The sequence below is a fragment of the Cetorhinus maximus genome, chromosome 13 (assembly GCF_964194155.1).
Source record: "Cetorhinus maximus chromosome 13, sCetMax3.hap1.1, whole genome shotgun sequence".
In the NCBI taxonomy this organism is placed as follows: domain Eukaryota; kingdom Metazoa; phylum Chordata; class Chondrichthyes; order Lamniformes; family Cetorhinidae; genus Cetorhinus; species Cetorhinus maximus.
Genome location: NC_135891.1, coordinates 2,536,459 through 2,555,341, shown reverse-complemented (window position 1 = coordinate 2,555,341; position 18,883 = coordinate 2,536,459). Strand labels below are relative to the sequence as shown.

The window sequence follows — 18,883 nt, the reverse complement described above, 5'->3', positions numbered from 1 at the left end:
GAAAGGAACTTACTGCTGAGTGTATAAACTTCCTCAGCTTCTGAAGGCTGAATTTCCACTGCTTCTAAATAAAAGGTTGGAGATTGTTGCATGAAAGACAGTGGGTGGAATTTTCCATGCCCACTGGCATTGGGCATCATGGTGGGGATGAGCAGACATATGGAGGGAAGGCCAAAAATCAGTTTCATGACGTAGTGAAACCAGTTTGTGATCGTCTGCTCAGCCCGTCAATGGCGGGCCGCATTTCCTGCCACCATACACCGGGAACTTCATTGCGATACATCTGCATATCATAATAAGCCCAGCTTGCCGGAATCAACCCTCCACACTGCAGCATTCAAGCATGTTTCACAACTGAACATAGGCTGCACTTCACTCAGGACTTTGAGGTTTGTTTACTCACCTTGCTTCGGGCAGCACTCGCAGTCATCAGTGCCAGGCTTCACAGGCAGCACCACATCACTTTTAGGGGCTCATGGGCAGGTCTCTACCTACCAGACCAGCTGTGAGGTAGGGGTGGCTTTTCAATGGCTTTAGGGCTAGGGTTTGCTTGGGGAAGGGGGAGAAGTGGCCTCAGGCAAGGGAAGAGGCTGCAGGGCGAGGGCTAGACTGGGGAAGGAGGGTGTCCCAGGGTGTGTGTGTGGGGGCACATGTTGATCTGTGCAAGTCGGCTCAAGAGGGTGTGGGCTGAGGAGGCAGTCTCCAGAGCAGATGAGGCCAGATGGAGATGTGAGGGTGTGTGTGAGAGGGTGGGTGGTGATGTACCTTGAGCTGGCAGTGAGTGAGATGCCAGAGATTGTGTGATGGGTTTGTGAGTGTGTGAGTTTAGAGTGATGAGATGGTTGCCTTACCCTGGCGACACGGATGAGATCGTTCATCCTCTTTCTGCACTGGATGGCCGACCTCTTCTGTGCAGCATTGGCACTGACCACCACTGCCACTGCCTTCCAAGCTGGAGTGGTGATGCTGATGGCCCTCCTGCGGGGATACAGGGTATCGCAGTGGGCTCCAATGGTGTCCAGAAGTCATCCCAGGGATGTGTCACTGATTAGGGGGCTGCAGTCTTCATGCCTTTCGGGGGCCATGTCTCCTGTGCAGCAGACCTAGACTGGAAGCACTGGGAGGTGTGTGCACTTTACATATGGCAGCCAGTGTGAGGCAGTGAGGCGAATGAGAGCCCAGCTGCCACTGAAACAGCATATTTCTCAGGAATGCATGATTAATGAGGCGGGATTGGGACAATGGCATGTAAAGCTGCCATTGCAGCCAGTGGGTAAAACGTTCTTTTTCCCAACCGCTACCATAGTTAGTGCAAATCCAGGATGATTCTGCTCAGTGAGTTGTTCAAGTGATGAGCATCATCTGGTTTTTCTAGGATTCCCAGAATTATTCCAACATCACCACTCTGTAAGGATGTACTCTGATCGTGAAGAACATAGAATCAACGATCTGTCACTCTCTGCAGTTAAGATCAATAATCCAGCCTTTGATTGGAAGGTCAATGCCACCTGGACCTTTTTCTTGACTCTTGGATAGAATGTGTTTCATAAATACTTTCTGGTTTTCGATTTTGATTAAAATTGCTGAATTTGCAGAAATGCTTGAAATGTCCAGTTTTGCCACACTGGGAGCATTCAGCACCTCCTACTGGACAGTCTTGGCCTCTATGCTGTTGCTTTTTGTGCTACAATACAAGCATCTCAAAGTGGCTGCTGGTATGGAGTTTCCTGCCCTTCTGCCTGGTTTGGCAGCTTTCTTATGGGTGGGGCCACTGCCCATGGACTCACTCAATCTATGGAGTCGTGTGTAGCTTCGGAGTCGCCCCAAATTACAGCCCGATTAAACGTTCTAAGTCCGGTCTGCCCCGCATCCTGGATCGCTTGATTTAAAGTAAGGTCATCTTTGGTCTGCAGAAAGTTGGAGAGTTTGTCATCCTGGACACCCCCTGGACTATGTGATCATGGATTAGCTCATCCTTCAGTGCCCCATATCCACAAGAACTAGCTCGGTGATAAAGGTCAGTTAGGAATAATTCAATCGATTCCCCAGGTCATTGCAAGCACTAGTTAAAACATACTTGCACAATTACTAAGTTTTACTTAGGGCTAAAATAAGTGCCAAAGGCTTTAAGAATGGACTCAAAGCCCATGGTGGACTCCTGCACACCCTGCCTTAGGAGAAGATCATCTGCCACTGGACCTACTGCATAAAGAAAGGAACTAATTTGAAGCTTTTGCTCCTTCTCATGAAGGCCTCTTGCTGCTCGGTACTGGAGGAAATGACATTCCCATAACTCCCACTCCTGCCCTCTCTCAGGACCTCGAGGGAGTCAAACAGGCAGGGCAAGGGCAGGGACTGCTCACCAGGTACGGGCATTGTTACCTCTCTCCAGTGTGTCTCCTTCACCACTGAAATTCCTCAATCTCTAGTTTCTTTCAAAGGTTTCTACACTCTGTGCTTCCTTCGATAACACCGATGTGTTATTTTGCATCAATGTTTCCACGAATGGCACCATGTTCTGGGATTGGGTCCTTCTATCTTGGACTCTAGGTGTGGTACTTGGTTCTTAGGCAGACTGTAGATAAACTCTGGTATCTGCTTAACACTTGTTTATTAGTATTACATCTAAACAGGTTAGAGAGCAGGCACATTGCTCCTAGACATGATTCCAACCTCTCTCAAGAGTCTACCACATGACTGACTGATCATCATCTATGTCATACATTAGCATATCCCACCTGTTAACCCTTCCACCATCTTAAACCTCTACTCCCTCCACCTCCGACACACAGCGGCTGCAGTGTGTACCATATACAAGGGCACTGCAGCAACTAATCATGGATTCTTCAAAAGCACCTCCCAAACCCAAAATCTCTACCATCTGGACAAGGGCAGCAGATAGATGGGAACACCACCACCTGGAAGTTCCCCTCCAAGTCACTCACCATCCTGACTTGGAAATATATCGGCCGTTCCTTCACTGTCGCTAGGTCAAAATCCTGGAACTCCCTCCCTAACAGCACTGTGGGTGTACCTACACCACAGGGACTGCAGCGGTTCAAGAAGGCAGCTCACCACCACCACCTCGAGGGCAATTAAGGATGGGCAATAAATGCTGGCCCAGCCAGCGATGCCCAAATGCCATGAAAGAATAAATAAATAAAATACCTCCCACCTCTCATTCTTTCAAACTCCGAGGAATTTCAGCTGACTCTTCTCAACACCAGACCACTGTAGGCCTGATTTTAAGCCTGGTTCCTGGTTTGGGTGTTTGACCTGGGATGTGAATTCGAAGCTGATTCACTGCTCCTGCTGACTACCCACACGTTCCGGCCCGGGAGTATTTGGAAGTGACGAGGAATCGCATTCCGGCATCGGGAGCCAGCTCATTCCTGTGAGATCCTCATGATCCCGCATGGTGGGGTTAGTTGCTGGGAGACGAGGTTGTGCCGCAGTGAGAGCTGGTCTGGGGTCACCCAAAAATTTCTTCGTGGGGCCAGCGCACAGGTGCACTTGACCTCATCATGACCCCCACAAAGTAAGTAAGGGAAGAGAGAATCACTCCACAATCACAGATTCTAGCTCCCTCAACACTTAATTCACTTAAACTATTTTCAAAGGAGAGCAGGTGAGTTATCCCTGGTGTTCTGGCCAATTGTTATCCCTCAACCTACATCACAAAAACAGTCTACCTGGTCATTATCACAATGTGAACCACGTTCATAAATTCTGGCAGAATGTGGACATTAGCCTATGATGCCGACACAACCCTCAAAGCAGAAACTGTTTTCTTTTCCAAATTTGATAAGACCAGACACAATCAATTTAGTGCCTCAATCCTTCATATTTCACAAGAGGCCAGGTACACCTCAAGGTTAATCCCCTCCCAGGGTAAATTGTCAAAGAAGCTAATTCACGCACTCTCCCTCTCCACTCAAACTGGTCTCTTAACCAGCAAACTGACTTTTATAAATTCCCCTCTTACACAATAGCCCAGTTGTCACAGGATAAAATTAGCCAATCAGAGGGCAGCTAATCACACCACTTTCTGTGATCAAATTAATTAAGATATTAAGCAGCCAAAAGCTGTTCACTGACAGGACTCCAAATGAAAGCAGGGTTAGATATACCCATGTTCATTCCAGGGATGTGCTGAGTGAGTTACCTCAACAAATGTGGTACAGGACCAGGAAGAACAGAATCAGTCAGGGTTCCTGCCTCTGATTACTGGCCAGTGGAAAGTATGTGTAATGGACGTTGGGTGAGAACAGGGATACAGATTGTCTGTGATAACCCTCTCCTTCCTTTCCCTTCCCCTCCAACCTCCCCCCTTGCTTCTCCATATCACCTGATAAAATTATCAGACTGCTTATCCAACATCCAGTCCTGGATGAGCAGAAATTTTCTGCAATTAAATATTGGAAAGACTGAAGTCATTGTTTTGGTCCCCGCTCTAAACTCTGTTCCCTAGCAACTGACCATCCCCTGGCAACAGTCTGAGGTTAAGCCAGTCTGTTCTCAAACTGGGTATCACATTTGACTCTGAGGTGAACTTTGAGCTTCATGTTTATGCCATCACTAAGACCACCTATTTCCACCTCCATGACATCATTTAATTCGCCTCATCTCAACTCATCTGCTGCTGAAACCCTCCTTGTTAACTCCAGGCTTGAATATTCCAATGCACTCCTGGCTGGTCTCCAACATTCTACCCTCCGTAAACTTGAAAAAACCCGGTTGTCCATGTCTTAACTCACAGCAAGTCCCAATCCCTATCATCCCTGTGTTTGCTGACCTACATTGGCTCCTCAGTCAAGCAACATCTTGATTTGAAAATTCTCAAACTTGTTTTCAAATCCCTCCATGCTTTGCCCTTCCCTGTCTCTGTAATTTCCTCCAACCACACAACCCTCCGAGATCCCTGCACTCCTCTAATTCTGGCCTCTTGAGCACCCCCGATTTTAATCACTCCACCATTGGCAGCCGTGCCTTTAGCTGCCTAGGACACAAGCTCTGGAATTCCCTCCCTAAACTTCTGTGCCTCCCTATATCACTCTCCTCCTTTAGGACACTTTTTAAAACCTTTACTTTGTTTTATAATGCTCCTGTGAATCTCTTTGGGATATTTCATTACATTTAAGGTGCTATGTAAATATAAGTTGTTGTTGTTGTTTGACTTGCTGCCACTTGAGTGTAGATCTCTGGCTATTGATGCCACTTCTCCTTGAATGACTATTTGTGGCGCTTAGGTAAATTGAGATGGAACTGGGCTGTTTGTGCCCAGTGTTCCAAGATTAGTCCAGCTGCCTAGTTCCAGATGCAGATTAGGGACTGGTGCAAGGCAGCATTGGGAGTGGTAGGCGGGGAATTGTTTGTGAATGAAACTTAAAGGGAAGGGGGCAATTAAAAGGGAGTGTCAGATTTTGAGCATGGCATTTCATAAAGCCCTTGAACAGGCTCAGTGAGCACCTCGATCCACCAGCAACCAGGTATTGGAGGGGCAAGAAGTGAGTGCCGGAAATGGAGGGGTAGGAAACCCAAGGTGAAAGTGTTATTCCCCAGGAGCAGTGTGATGGCAGAGTCCAGATTAAGGAGAATTGACTGTGGCGGTCACTGGTGCTAAACCACCTGGAGCTGCAGGCATCCATATGGCATCTGACATTCCAATGACTGCCACGGACCCAGTGGAGACTTCCCGTCTAGTGAATAGCAGGTAGAGCACCAGGCAACTCCTTGACCCAATGCCCTAAATCGTCCTCAAGGCACATTCTGGAGTAAATCTCCCCATCTATGCCCAGAAGTGAATGTTACACTAGTATGCCTTGTTAAACTGCTTTACACCAACCAGTTTGGGTTTGCAGTTGTGTTCCCTTTAACCAACAACGAAGTCAGCTGTTGGCTGAATGAAATAATACTTGCCAAACCATGGGAAAAAAAATTAGTGTAAATATGAGTTTCAGCATCATGATTAATGTTGCCTAAACTTAAACATTGAGTCCTATTATAATTAGAAAATAGGGCTTACCAACACAATTAATTTTCTTTAATTCATTCATGAGATGTGGGTTTCGCTGGCTGGGCCAGCATTTATTGCCCATCCCTAGTTGCCCTTGAGAAGGTGGTGGTGAGCCGCCTTCTTGAACCGCTGCAGTCCCTGTGGTGTAGGTACACCCACAGTGCTGTTAAGGAGGGAGTTCCAGGATTTTGACCCAGTGACAGTGAAGGAACGGCGATATATTTCCAAGTCAGGATGGTGAGTGACTTGGAGAGGAATTACAAGTGGTGTTCCCATCTATCTGTTGCCATTTCAGTTGTAATTCACCATCTACTGTTTGCTACGTATCAATTTTAATTGAAATCAGTGTCTGAGTTTAGTATAAATTAATGAGATTAATTTAGATTCCTTAGATAGTGAACAAGTTAACAGCATCAGGTAACCAGTCTATTGGGAGAGATTAGAATATATCTGCCTGTAGTTAGCAGAACTGATAGGACCTTGTCGTCATGAGCTGTGTTGTTGGCTCCATTTGCATTCTTTTTTATATTTGTTCATGGGATGTAGGCGTTGCTGGCTGGGCCGGCATTTGTTCTCCAACAGAGACTGGAGAACTTACACTGGAGAATAGGGAAATGGCAGAGAAACTAAACAATGGCTTTGTGTCTGTCTTCACAGAGGAAGATAGGGAAAATCTTCCAGAAATACTCAGGAACTAAGGGACTTGTGAAAATGAGAAACAGAAAGAAATTAGTATTAATAAAAAGGTAGTGTTCAAAAAAATTAATTGGATTGAATGTTGATAAATCCCCTGGGCCTGACGAGCTACGTCTCAGAGATGTAGTTATAGAGATAATGGATGCATTGGTTGTTATCTTTCAAAATTCTATAGATTCCGGAAAGGCTCCTGCAGACTGGAAAGCATCACATGTAACCCCACTATGGGAGAGAGAAAAACAGAATTATTAACTTGTTTTATTCGTTCACAGGATGTGAGCATCGCTGGCTATTTATTTTCAGAGGGCATTTAAGAGTCAACCACATTGCTGTGGGTCATAGGCCAGGTAAGGACGGCAGATTTCCTTCCTTAAAGGGCATTAGTGAACCAGATGGGTTTTTAATTCCACCATCTGCCTTGGGGGGGATTCAAACCCAGGTCCCCAGAGCATTAACCGGGGTCTCTAGATTTCCAGTCCTGTGACAGTACCACTGCACCACCACCTCCCCATGTTAGAGTCTATTATAAAGGATGTGATAACTATACACTTGAAAATAATATGATTGGTGATTGGGCAGAGTCAACATGGATTTATGAAAGGGAAATCATGTTTGATAAACCCGTTGGAGTTTTTTTGAGGATGTTACCTGTAGCATAGATAAAGGAGAACAAGTGGATGTGGTGTATTTGGATTTTCAGAAGGCTTTTGATAAGGTCCCACACAGGAGGTTAGTAAACAAAATTAGAGCACATGGGATTGGTTTATACTGAGAATTGGTTAACAGGCAGAAAACAGAGTAGTAGGAATAAATGGGTCATTCTCAGATTGTCAGGCTGTGACTAACAGAGTACCACAAGGATCAGCGCTTGGGCCCCAGCTGTTCACAATCTATATGAATGATTTGGATTTGGGGACCAAATGTAATATTTCCAAATTCGCTGATGACACAAAACTAGGCAGGAATGTGAGTTGTGAGGAAAATGCAAGGAGGCTTCAAGGGGACTTGGACAGGCTTAGTGAATGGGCAAGAACATGGCAGATGGAATATAATGTGAATAAGTATGAAGTTATCCACTTTGTTAGAAAAAACAGAAAGGCAGAGTATTGCTTACATGGTGAGAGATTGGGAAGTGTTGGTGTCCAAAGGGACCTGGGTGTCCTTGTTCATGAGTCACTAAAAGCTAGCATACAGGTGCAGCAAGCAATTAGAAAGGTAAATGGCCTTCATCACAGGGGATTTGAGTACAGGAGTGAAGATGTCTTTCTGCAAGTGTACAGAGCCTTGGTGAGATTGCACTTGGAGTATTGTGTACAGTTTTGATCTCCTTATCTAAGAAAGGATATACTTGCCATAAACAGAATGTAATGAAGGTTCAACAGACTAATCCCTGGGATAGCAGGATTGGTTTATGAGGGGAGATTGAGGAGATTGGGCCAGTATTCGCTAGAGTTTCGAAGACTGAGAGGTGATCTCATTAAAACTTACAAAATTCTTGCAGCGTGTGTAGATAGGATGTGGATAGGATGTTTCCCCTGGCTGGTGAGTCTAGAACCAGGGGGACAGTTTCAGAATAAGGAGCAGGCCATTTAAGACTGAAATGAGGTGGAATTCCTTCACTCAGAGGATGATGAGTCTTTGGAAATCTCTACCCCAGAGGGCTGTGGATACTCAATCATTGAGCATGTTCAAAACAGAAATTAATAGATTTTTGGATATTAATGACATCAAAGGGTAATGGGGATGGTATGATAAAGTGATGTTGAGGTAGATGATCAGCCATGATCTGTTTGAATGGTGGAGCAGGCTCAATTGGCTAAATGGTCTACTCCTGTTCCTATGTTCCCATGTTGTTGCCCATCCCTAATTGCCCTTGATGGTGATGAGCTGCATTTTGAACCACTGCAGTCCATGTGGTGTAGGTACACCCACAGCACTGTTAGGGGGGGAAATTCCAAGATTTTGACCTAGTGACAGTGAAGGAATGGCGATCTATTTTCAAGTCAGGATGGTGAGCGACTTGAAGGGGAACTTCCAGGTGGTGGTGTTCCCATAAATCTCCTGTCCTTGTCTTTCTAGATAGTAGAAATTGTGGGTTTGGAAGGTGCACTGGTGCCTTGGTGAGTTGCTGCAGTGCATCTTGTAAATGGTACACACTGCTGCCACTGTGTGTCGGTGGTGGAGGGAGTGAATGTTTAAGGTGGTGGATGGGGTATCAATCAAGTGGGCTGCTTAGTCCTGGACGGTGTCAAGCCTCTTAAGTGTTGTTGGAGCTGCACTCATCCAGGCAAGTGGAGAGTATTGCAGCACACTCCTGACTCATGCCTTGTAGATGGTGGACAGGCTTTAGGGTGTCAGGAGGTGAGTTACTTGCCACAGGATTCCCAGCCTGACCTGCTCTTGTGGCCACAGTATTTATATGGCTAGTCCAGTTCAGTTTCTGGTCAATGGTAACCAACCTCCAGGATGTTGATCGCTACTCCAGGGACAACAGTTTTGGTTAGTGGGGCGTGAGAGTGATGACCCTCCATTTGTATAACTGTTATCCATTTCCCTCTGTACCAGGATTAACCCACCTTATGATGTATCCAGATTCAAAATTCAGCTCCCTAAATCTCAGGAGACTTGCCAATTTAAACATTACATTTGCGGTTGCCTGTAACCCGCCTGTATAGGCGTATAACCAGACATCTCTGTGTCGGGGATGCACAATCACCTTTTACAGAGACACACTTTTCAATACACCAGACCACCAAATAAAGACTGAGAACAAAGTGGAACAGTGAAGAAAGCCTCTGGAAGGTGTGTGAAAGCACCCTCTCATACACCCTTGATTTATCCAAGAAAACCCCTCCTTTCATTTAATTGACCAAGCTGAGCGACGCGTGTCAGAAGAGTTCACCTCATAAAGACACGTCATTACCCCTGAACCTCTCAGTTATGGAGGCATCCATCACTCCCTCAATCTCTGAGGTGTTTAAACTAATTACAGGAGTTGATAGCATGGGGAGAGAGAAATGACCTCTCTAGTGGGAAGGGAGTCCAAAACCGAATAGGCATAACCTTCAAATTAAAAGCTGGACCATTCAAGGGAAGTTACAAGAAACAATTCTTCACAGAAGCAGTATCACAAAAGAAAATCAAAAGAAGCCATCATTGATTGTTGTAAAAATCCATCTGGTTCACCAATGAAGATTAGAGGGATGTAGATCAAGAGCGAGGAAGAGCAAGATGATGTTAGACAATTTGAAATTGAAATGGGAGGCTCCAGGAGCAACTGATGAGGAAAGGGAGGGGAGGCAGTGGTGTAGTGGTAATGTCGCTGGACTAGTATTGCAGAGATCCAGGGTAATGCTCTGGGGAAACCAGAATTGAATCTCACCACTGCAGATGGTGGAATTTGAATTCAAAAATAATCTAGAATTATAAGTCTAATGATGACCATGAAACCATTGTCGATTGTTGTCAAACCACATCTGGTTCACTATATCTGCTGTCCTTACCTGGTCTGGCCTACATGTGACTCCAGGCCCAGAGTAATGTGGTTGACTCTCAACCATCCTCTGGAATGGTGTGTCAAGACACTCAGTTCAAGGGCAATTAGGTAGAGGCAACAAATGCTGGCTTTTCCAGTATCACCCGCATCCCATGAAGGAATTAAAAATATCTAGAACCCTTCTCCCCAAAGAGCTGAGGCTCAAGTGAAAATTTAAAGCCTGGGATTGATAGATTTTTGAGTAAGGGTAATGAGGGATATGGAGCAAAGATAGAGGAGCAGATTGACCATGAACTAACTGCATGTGGAACAAACTCAAGAAGCTTATTAGCCCACTCAAGTTTCTACGTTCCTAACAAAGGCGTCCATACAGATCCAGCCAAGGCATGTCATATTTATATATCTATATTCCTCCAAGATCTATCTCCGAGGTCTTGTGGCGCAGTAGGTAGCATCCTGGCCTCTGAGTCAGGAGCTCCAGGGTCAAGTCCCTCTCCAGGACTTGGTGGCCAAGGAAGATCTGTTCGATGGGCTGAAGGGCCTCCTTCAGAACTGTAACGATTCTGTGATTCATAATGTGGCCAAACAAGTTGTGTATCAACCTTCAAATCCTTCCAACTCCCGCCAATGGCAGGTGGTAAGAGTGGGAGAGATTCCTGGTCAGGCATGTGATGGAAAGAATGTTGAAGACTCTACTTTCAGTAGCTCCAAACTATAACATGTATGTAAAAAGTGCCTGTTGCTACAGAAAATTGGACTCCCTGAGTGAACTGTAACATACCACTGCCAAGATCTATCTTAAGTTCCCTGACCTTGAAGGCTTGCCTTCTAAAGAGGGTAAGGATTATTTTCTTCATGTAAACTGTCGTGGGCCTTTAATTTCCCAGCACTCCGCCTGACTGTGGACTCCATATTTAAAGGAATTGGTAGGTTCATGTGCCAACACACTTGTCTTCCCAATTATGTCGGCAAATATCCCAACTCCTATCTCCAGCTGGATGATAGAACAGGTACAGTCAGGAACACAAGGAGTCAGGACATGACACAACAGAGCCAGGATCCACCCAGATAGATTGGGAAACTTTTTTAATCATCTAGATCTCATCAGCATTCAGTTCTGAAATATTAATTGTTTGGGGCTTTGTTTCACTTTGGAACTCCATGGAAAACTCAGCCGCCTGCTAAATATAGTGCTCCAGGCTAACACCCTGAGAACTTGAAAATTGGAAATGTCCACAATGAACACAGGAGAAGCCTGGAGAATCTGAGGATATGCCGACAATCACACCCCCTTAAATCGCATGAACAACAAATTCTACTTTCATTTATAGAGTGCCTGTAACAGTAAAACTTCCAGCGGGACTTCACAGGAGTGTAACAAAACAGAATTTGACACCGAGCAACACAAGTAGATATCAGGACAGGTGACCAAAAGCTTGGTTAGAGAGGCTGGTTGAAAGGAACGGCTTAAAGAAGGAGAGGGACAGGCAGGGAGCGTTAGGGAGGAAATTCCAGAGTTTAGGCCCCAGGCAGAACTGGTGATAAAAGAAACGGACACAGCTGGGCAGCTTTGAAAAAAAAACAGGAAACATTGGAAATAAATCACTGGCAGGTCAGGTTGGCTGCAGACCAGGACTCAAACATTAACCACTAGTATTCTCTGACTAGATGTTGTTGGGTCCATGGTGCATTTCTTACATTTTCTGATTTCATTGCCCCTTAAAGATCATGAATTTGAAGAGTTCAACAGTTTTATTGCGTACAAACTGCCTTCACCTCCAATACCCTGATGCTGCCCAGTTCTTCATGTCAGTTCCCAATTTTCCTGGTACTTTGTTTCAATACATTTGCTGGAGCATATTAAATCTGTGGTATGCTAAACGCAGTATATTAAATCTGGGGTATAGTAAATCTTTCAAAAACTTTCTATTGGAACCTCCAATGGTGTACACACATCTGGAAGAGCCATGCATAAGGAAGGCCATGTTGTATTCACAGAGGCACAGAAACAGGTGTGTTGCTAGCTGTGAATAGTGGGCAGGCCATGAGGGGAGAGAAGGATTGAGGCACAGTGGGTATTGAGCAGGAGACAGTGGGTATTAAGCAGGAGGCAGTGGGTATTGAGCAGGAGACAGTGGGTATTGAGCAGGAGACAGTGGGTATTGAGCAAGAGACAGTGGGTATTGAGCAGGAGACAGTGGGTATTGAGCAGGAGACAGTGGGTATTAAGCAGGAGGCAGTGGGTATTGAGCAGGAGACAGTGGGTATTGAGCAGGAGGCAGTGAGTATTGAGCAGGAGACAGTGGTTATTGAGCAGGAGACAGTGGGTATTGAGCAGGATGCAGTGGGTATTGAGCAGGAGACAGTGGGTATTGAGCAGGAGGCAGTGGGTATTGAGCAGGAGGCAGTGGGTATTGAGCAGGAGACAGTGAGTATTAAGCAGGAGACAGTGGGCATTGAGCAGGAGACAGTTGGTATTGAGCAGGAGACAGTGGGTATTGAGCAGGAGACAGTGGGTATTGAGCAGGAGACAGTGGGTATTGAGCAGGAGACAGTGGGTATTGAGCAGGAGACAGTTGGTATTGAGCAGGAGACAGTGGGTATTGAGCAGGAGACAGTGGGTATTGAGCAGGAGGCAGTGGGTATTGAGCAGGAGGCAGTGGGTATTGAGCAGGAGGCAGTGGGTATTGAGCAGGAGGCAGTGGGTATTGAGCAGGAGACAGTGGGTATTGAGCAGGAGACAGTGGGTATTGAGCAGGAGACAGTGAGTATTGAGCAGGAGGCAGTGGGTATTGAGCAGGAGACAGTGGGTATTGAGCAGGAGACAGTGGGCATTGAGCAGGAGACAGTGGGTATTGAGCAGGAGACAGTGGGTATTGAGCAGGAGACAGTGGGTATTGAGCAGGAGACAGTGGGTATTGAGCAGGAGACAGTTGGTATTGAGCAGGAGGCAGTAGGTATTGAGCAGGAGACAGTGGGTATTGAGCAGGAGACAGTGGGTATTGAGCAGGAGGCAGTAGGTATTGAGCAGGAGACAGTGGGTATTGAGCAGGAGACAGTGGGTATTGAGCAGGAGACAGTGGGTATTGAGCAGGAGACAGTGGGTATTGAGCAGGAGGCAGTGGGTATTGAGCAGGAGGCAGTGGGTATTAAGCAGGAGACAGTTGGTATTGAGCAGGAGGCAGTGGGTATTAAGCAGGAGGCAGTGGCAAGGAGACAGTTTGAGGCTTGTGCTGGAGGTCAGTCAGGATGTCCCTGTGTGAGAGCAAGTAGTGAGGTGTGAAAGGCCAAGGAATTTGAATGGCCAAGAGACATCTTTAAGTTTGTTGTGGCATTTGGGAACCAATCAGAAATGACGTAGGTTGAGAGTACTAGAGGGCACCCCACCCTCTGAAAGCAAAGATATTCTCTGCATGCTCTACTCTATCAGATTAGTCTGCAGATATGTTCACTGGGGTAGTTTGTGATAATGGGATCATACTGTGCCATGAGCTGAGGAAGTGTAGGTTCCTGGCCATAGTCCTTCAGGGTTAATCTCCAAACTCTTCAGAGAAAACCAGACAAAACTCCAATAGAGCAAAAAAGGTTTCTGCAGCACTTTACACGGAGCTTTACTCTGTATCTAACCCCGTGCTGTACCTGTCCTGGGAGTATTTGATGGGGACAGTGTAGAGGGAGCTTTACTCTGTATCTAACCCCGTACTGTACCTGTCCTGGGAGTGTTTGATGGGGACAGTGTAGAGGGAGCTTTACTCTGTATCTAACCCCGTGCTGTACCTGTCCTGGGAGTGTTTGATGGGGACAGTGTAGAGGGAGCTTTACTCTGTATCTAACCCCATGCTGTACTTGTCCTGGGAGTGTTTGATGGGGACCGTGCAGAGGGAGCTTTACTCTGTATCTAACCCCGTGCTGTACCTGCCCTGGGAGTGTTTGATGGTGACAGTGTAGAGGGAGCTTTACTCTGCATCTAACCCTGTGCTGTACCTGCCCTGGGAGTGTTTGATGGGGACAGTCTAGAGGGAGCTTTACTCCATATCTAACTCTGTGCTGTACCTGTCCTGGGAGTGTTTGATGGAGACAGTGTAGAGCGAGCTTTACTCTGTATCTAACCCCGTGCTGTACCTGCCCTGGGAGTGCTTGATGGGGACAGTGTAGAGGGAGCTTTACTCTGTATCTAACCCCGTGCTGTACCTGCCCTGGGAGTGCTTGATGGGGACAGTGTAGAGCGAGCTTTACTCTGTATCTAACCCCGTGCTGTACCTGCCCTGGGAGTGCTTGATGGGGGACAGTGTAGAGCGAGCTTTACTCTGTATCTAACCCCGTGCTGTACCTGCCCTGGGAGAGTTTGATGGGGACAGTGTAAAGGGATCTTTACTCTGTATCCAACCCTGTGCTGTACCTGCCCTTGGAGAGTTTGATGGGGACAGTGTAGAGGGAGATTTACTCTGTATCTAACCCCGTGCTGTACCTGTCCAGGCTGAACCAAACTCTTCACAATCTCAGCTTCCTATCTGACCCCAAACTAAGCTTCTATCCCCATATCCTCTCCATTGCTAAAACCCACTACTTCCAACTCCATAACATCACCTACTTCCACTCTACCTCAGCCCATCTGCTACTGAAACCTTCATCCATGCCTTTGTTACCCATAGGCTTTTTTCTTCAAAGACACTCCAAAGCTCTCCCTGAAGCACGGCAGCATTGACATTAATCACTAGGAGGAGCTTGCTACCAACCGTTCTGAATGACAACCACTTGTCCATCAAACTGCATCACGCTTTGAGTCATAACACCTTAATGATGAGGAGCGTGGAGGCAGAGGAAGAAAGGAAAGGAGTCAAATCCTTCACTCCGGACCCCACTACCTCTTAGGACATCTTGCCCCATGTTCCCAAAGATCTATGGGCCAAGAATGGGCTTGTTCAGTCACATGAAGACACATGGAAGGAATTCATGGCTCTGAGTAGATGTCATCCTCGAATCGAGGACTGCTGAAGATGTCGATGACTTGTAGACTTGATTATCCCAAAGCTGTCCTGGCTGCCCTCCACCTTGCACCATCCCTAAAACTGAATTCATCCAAGACTCTGCTGTCCGCATCCTAACTCGCACCAAGTCCCACACTCACCAACATACATTAGCTCCGAGGCCAGCGAGGTCTTTAAGATTCTCATCCTTGTGATCAAATTCCTCCATTAACTCACCCCTTCCTATCTCTAGAATCTCTTCCAGCCCCACAGCCCTCCGAGATCTCAGCATTGCTCCAATCCTGGTCTCTTGTACATCTCCCTTCCCCTTCGCTACACCATTGGTGGCTGTGCCTTCAGGCGGGATCTTCCAATCCTGCAGAAGTCACTGGAGTTTTGAATGGCCCGCCACATTTTCCAGCCCCACCCCTGCTACAACAGGGCAGTAAAATTCTGCCCAATTTCTTTTGGAACCATAACGCTCCTGGGAAGCACCTGGAATGCTTTTTCCTACATTAAATGCAAGTGTTGCGTTTGGTCCTGAGGAAAAAGTACCCAAATTGAAGAAGTTGCTGGAATTGTTGAGGAAGTGTCACTAGTATTTATTTATTTTCCCTCTCCAGCCACTGGCCTTACCATTCAGGACAATGACTGAAGCAAGCGAACTGGTAGCAGGAGATGCAGAGGTCGGGCTGCGGAGTCACAGGCTGCTGGAGATGTGCCTCATTATTGGCGCTTCTCCCAAAACCCTGCGGGATATGGTGCAGGTATGTGTACATAATTATTCATTCAATCCAGCTTATTGAAAGGTTCCTCTCCTCCTCTGTAACCCTTGCTGGGACACACTGCTTGCCACACATTCTGCCGCCTGGCTGCACTCAAACACCTTCTTCTTCCAGTCCCAAAGAAGAGTCATACAGACTCAAAACATTAACTCTGTTTCTCTCTCCACAGATGCTGCTGGAGCTGCTGAGTTTTTCCAGTACTTTCTGTTTTTATTTCAGATTTCCAGAATGCGCAGCATTTTGCTTTTAGCCTTATCTCTTTCGTCTGTTCCCATTGGCTGATAGTACAAGGACTAGGGGACACAGGTTTAAGGTTTTGAGCAAGAGAAGCAGGGGGAATATGGGGAAGGACTTTTTTTTACAGTTGGTGGTGATGACCTGGAACTCGCTGCCCACAAGGGTAGTGGAAGCAGAGACGGTGAATGGGTTCAAAAGGATATTGGATGGGCACCTGAGGAAAATAAACTTGCAAGGCTACAGGAATAGAGCAGTGGAATGGGGCTGATTAGTTTGCTTTGTAGAGAGCTGGCATGGATTTGATGGGCCGAATGGCCTCCTGTTTCGTAATGACTCTGACTCTTACCCCGCAAGTCGAATTCTTGGTCATGAATCAATGCTTGAGGGGGAAAAGTGTTTTGTTTCAAATGGAGGCTCAATTCCAGCCTTAAATGATTGAATGGAAACAGTCATTGCCATGGGAATGTTTAAGTAACTTCCTGGAGTTTTTCGAAGAGGTAACAAAGAGGGTTGATGAAGGCAATGCTATTGATGTGGTGTACATGAGCTTTCAAAAGGTATTTGACACAGTGCCACACAACAGACTTGTGAACAAAGTTATAGCTCATGGAATAAAAGGGACGGTTGCAACATGGATACAAGATTGGCTGAGTGACAGGAATCAGGGAGTAACGGTTAATGAATGTTCTGTGGGCTGGAGGAAGATTTGTAGTGGAGTTCCCCAGGGGTCGGTATTGGGCCCCTTGCTCTTCCTGATATATATTAATGACCTAGATTCTGGTGTACAGGGCACAATTTCAAAGCTTGCGGATAATACAAAACTTAGAAGAGTTGTGAACTGTGAGGAGGGTAGTGTAGAACTTCGAAAGGACATAGACCAGTTGGTGGAACGGGTAGACAAGCGGTAGATGAGGTTCAATGTAGAGAAATGCGAACTGATTCATTTTGGTAGGAAGAACATAGAGAGACAATATAAAATAAAGGGCACAATTCTAAAGCAGGCACAGAAGCAGAGGGACCTGGGTGAAAACGTGCATAAATCATTGAAGGTGGCAGGAAAGGTTGAGAGAGCAGTTAATAAGGCATACAGTATCCTGAGCTTTATTAATAAGGGTATAGAGTACAAGAGCAAGGAGGCCATGTTGAACTTGTACAAGACACTAGTTCAGCTTCAGCTGGAGAGTTGTGTCCAGCTCTTGGCACCACTCTAATGGCGCAATTATCTGTGACTTTTCGTGGCCCGTGGTTGGTGGATGGGCGAATCGGCCAGGCAGCCTTTACATTTTTCATCAAACCTCATCCAAGGGCGGGATGAAATCTCCATTAGGAAATAAAATAAAAAGAAATATCTGGGGACAGCATTTTTATGAGGTATGTTTTTAGGTGCTTGATTGTGCCGCATGGACATTTTTTGCAGCTTTTTACAGCTTTATTTCATTATTTGCAGCTCTGCAGCTCCCTGGGGCAGCTGTCTGCCTTCAGCGAGCTTTTTCTCAGTGCTCACAGTGACATCGTCACCCGCCCTCTTCCTACCCCCACCCCGGCAGCGCTGAGCTTTTCAGCGTGTGTTTCACGCTGGCTGGCTGGTAACTGGCCAGCCAGTGTGAAATCGCGGTCAGGGGTCCATTTCCCGGCCAGTCCCAGCCCATCGATCGCACACACCCGACAACCAAAAAATTCCAGCCACTTTTACAGAGGATGTGAAGAAATTGGAGAGAGTGCAGGAAAGATTCACGAGAATGGTTCCAGGGATGAAGGACTTCAGTTATGAAGATAAATTGGAGAAGTTGGGATTGTTTTCCATTAGAGGGAAGGCTGAGGGGAGATTTGATAGAGATGCTCGAAATCATGAGGTGTCTGGACAGAGTAGATCGGGAAAAACTGTTCCCACTCATGAAAGGATTGAGAATGAGATGGCACGGGTTTAAAGTAGTTTAAAAGTGACATGAGGAATATCTTTTTCACACAGCAAATGGTTAAGATCTGGAATGCACTGCCTGACAGTCTGGTAGAGGCAGGTTCAATTGAGGCTTTCAAAGGCAAATTGGACTGTTATCTGAAAAGGAAGAATGTGCAGGGTTACGGGGAGAAGGTTGGAGAATGGCAATAAGTGAATTGCTTATTTGGAGAGTTGGCGCAGACACAATGGGCTGAATGGCCTTCTGTGCTGTAACAATTCTTCATTCCCTGCTGGCCTAATGACTGTAGTGCAGAATTGATGTCCTCACTCCCCTCACCCATGGGACCATCTTCATATCTGTGAGCATGGTCCATTAATGTCAGTCAACAGTCGGCCATCTGGTGAGGTTGCAGAACGTTGTCCTCTCCTGATGCCCACACAGAGCATGCTGACCGACAGGGGTTGCTGCACCAGTGGGTGGTCAAGTGGAGGAGCCCCAGCTGCTTTCCCCCACAACCTGCCTAGCTCAGAAATGCTGAGGCCAATTGTAGCAACTGAGCAAGGACCAGCTACTGACTGAGGTGTGAATCTGGGGTATTCCTAGTCTGAGAGTGATAGGCTTGTGATGGATTTAAAAGTATCGAGGTATATAGAGTAATGATGAGTATGAAGAGTTGAGGTACAGATCAGCCATGACCTAACTGAATGACAAAACAGACCCAAGGCTCTGAACGGCCTCCTCCTGTTCCTGTATTTCTATGTTCCCAATTAGCTCTGTATACATTC

General features: G+C 46.4%; 1 protein-coding gene across 6 annotated transcripts in view; it reads left to right on the top strand.

The window, feature by feature from the left end:
• The window catches only part of LOC144688352 (DENN domain-containing protein 3-like), a 145,033-nt gene that overhangs the window by 47,409 nt on the left and 78,741 nt on the right, over nt 1–18,883 (top strand). For 3 of the 6 annotated variants that reach the window (XM_078554804.1, XM_078554803.1, XM_078554805.1), the window contains exons 2-3: nt 6,985–7,059; nt 15,799–15,942. In XM_078554804.1, coding sequence (XP_078410930.1) covers nt 15,823–15,942 — 120 coding nt within the window. In that variant the 5' untranslated portion in view covers nt 6,985–7,059; nt 15,799–15,822. The remainder of the gene's footprint in view (nt 1–6,984; nt 7,060–15,798; nt 15,943–18,883) is intronic. The other 3 variants (XM_078554808.1, XM_078554806.1, XM_078554807.1) reach the window with 1 other exon arrangement.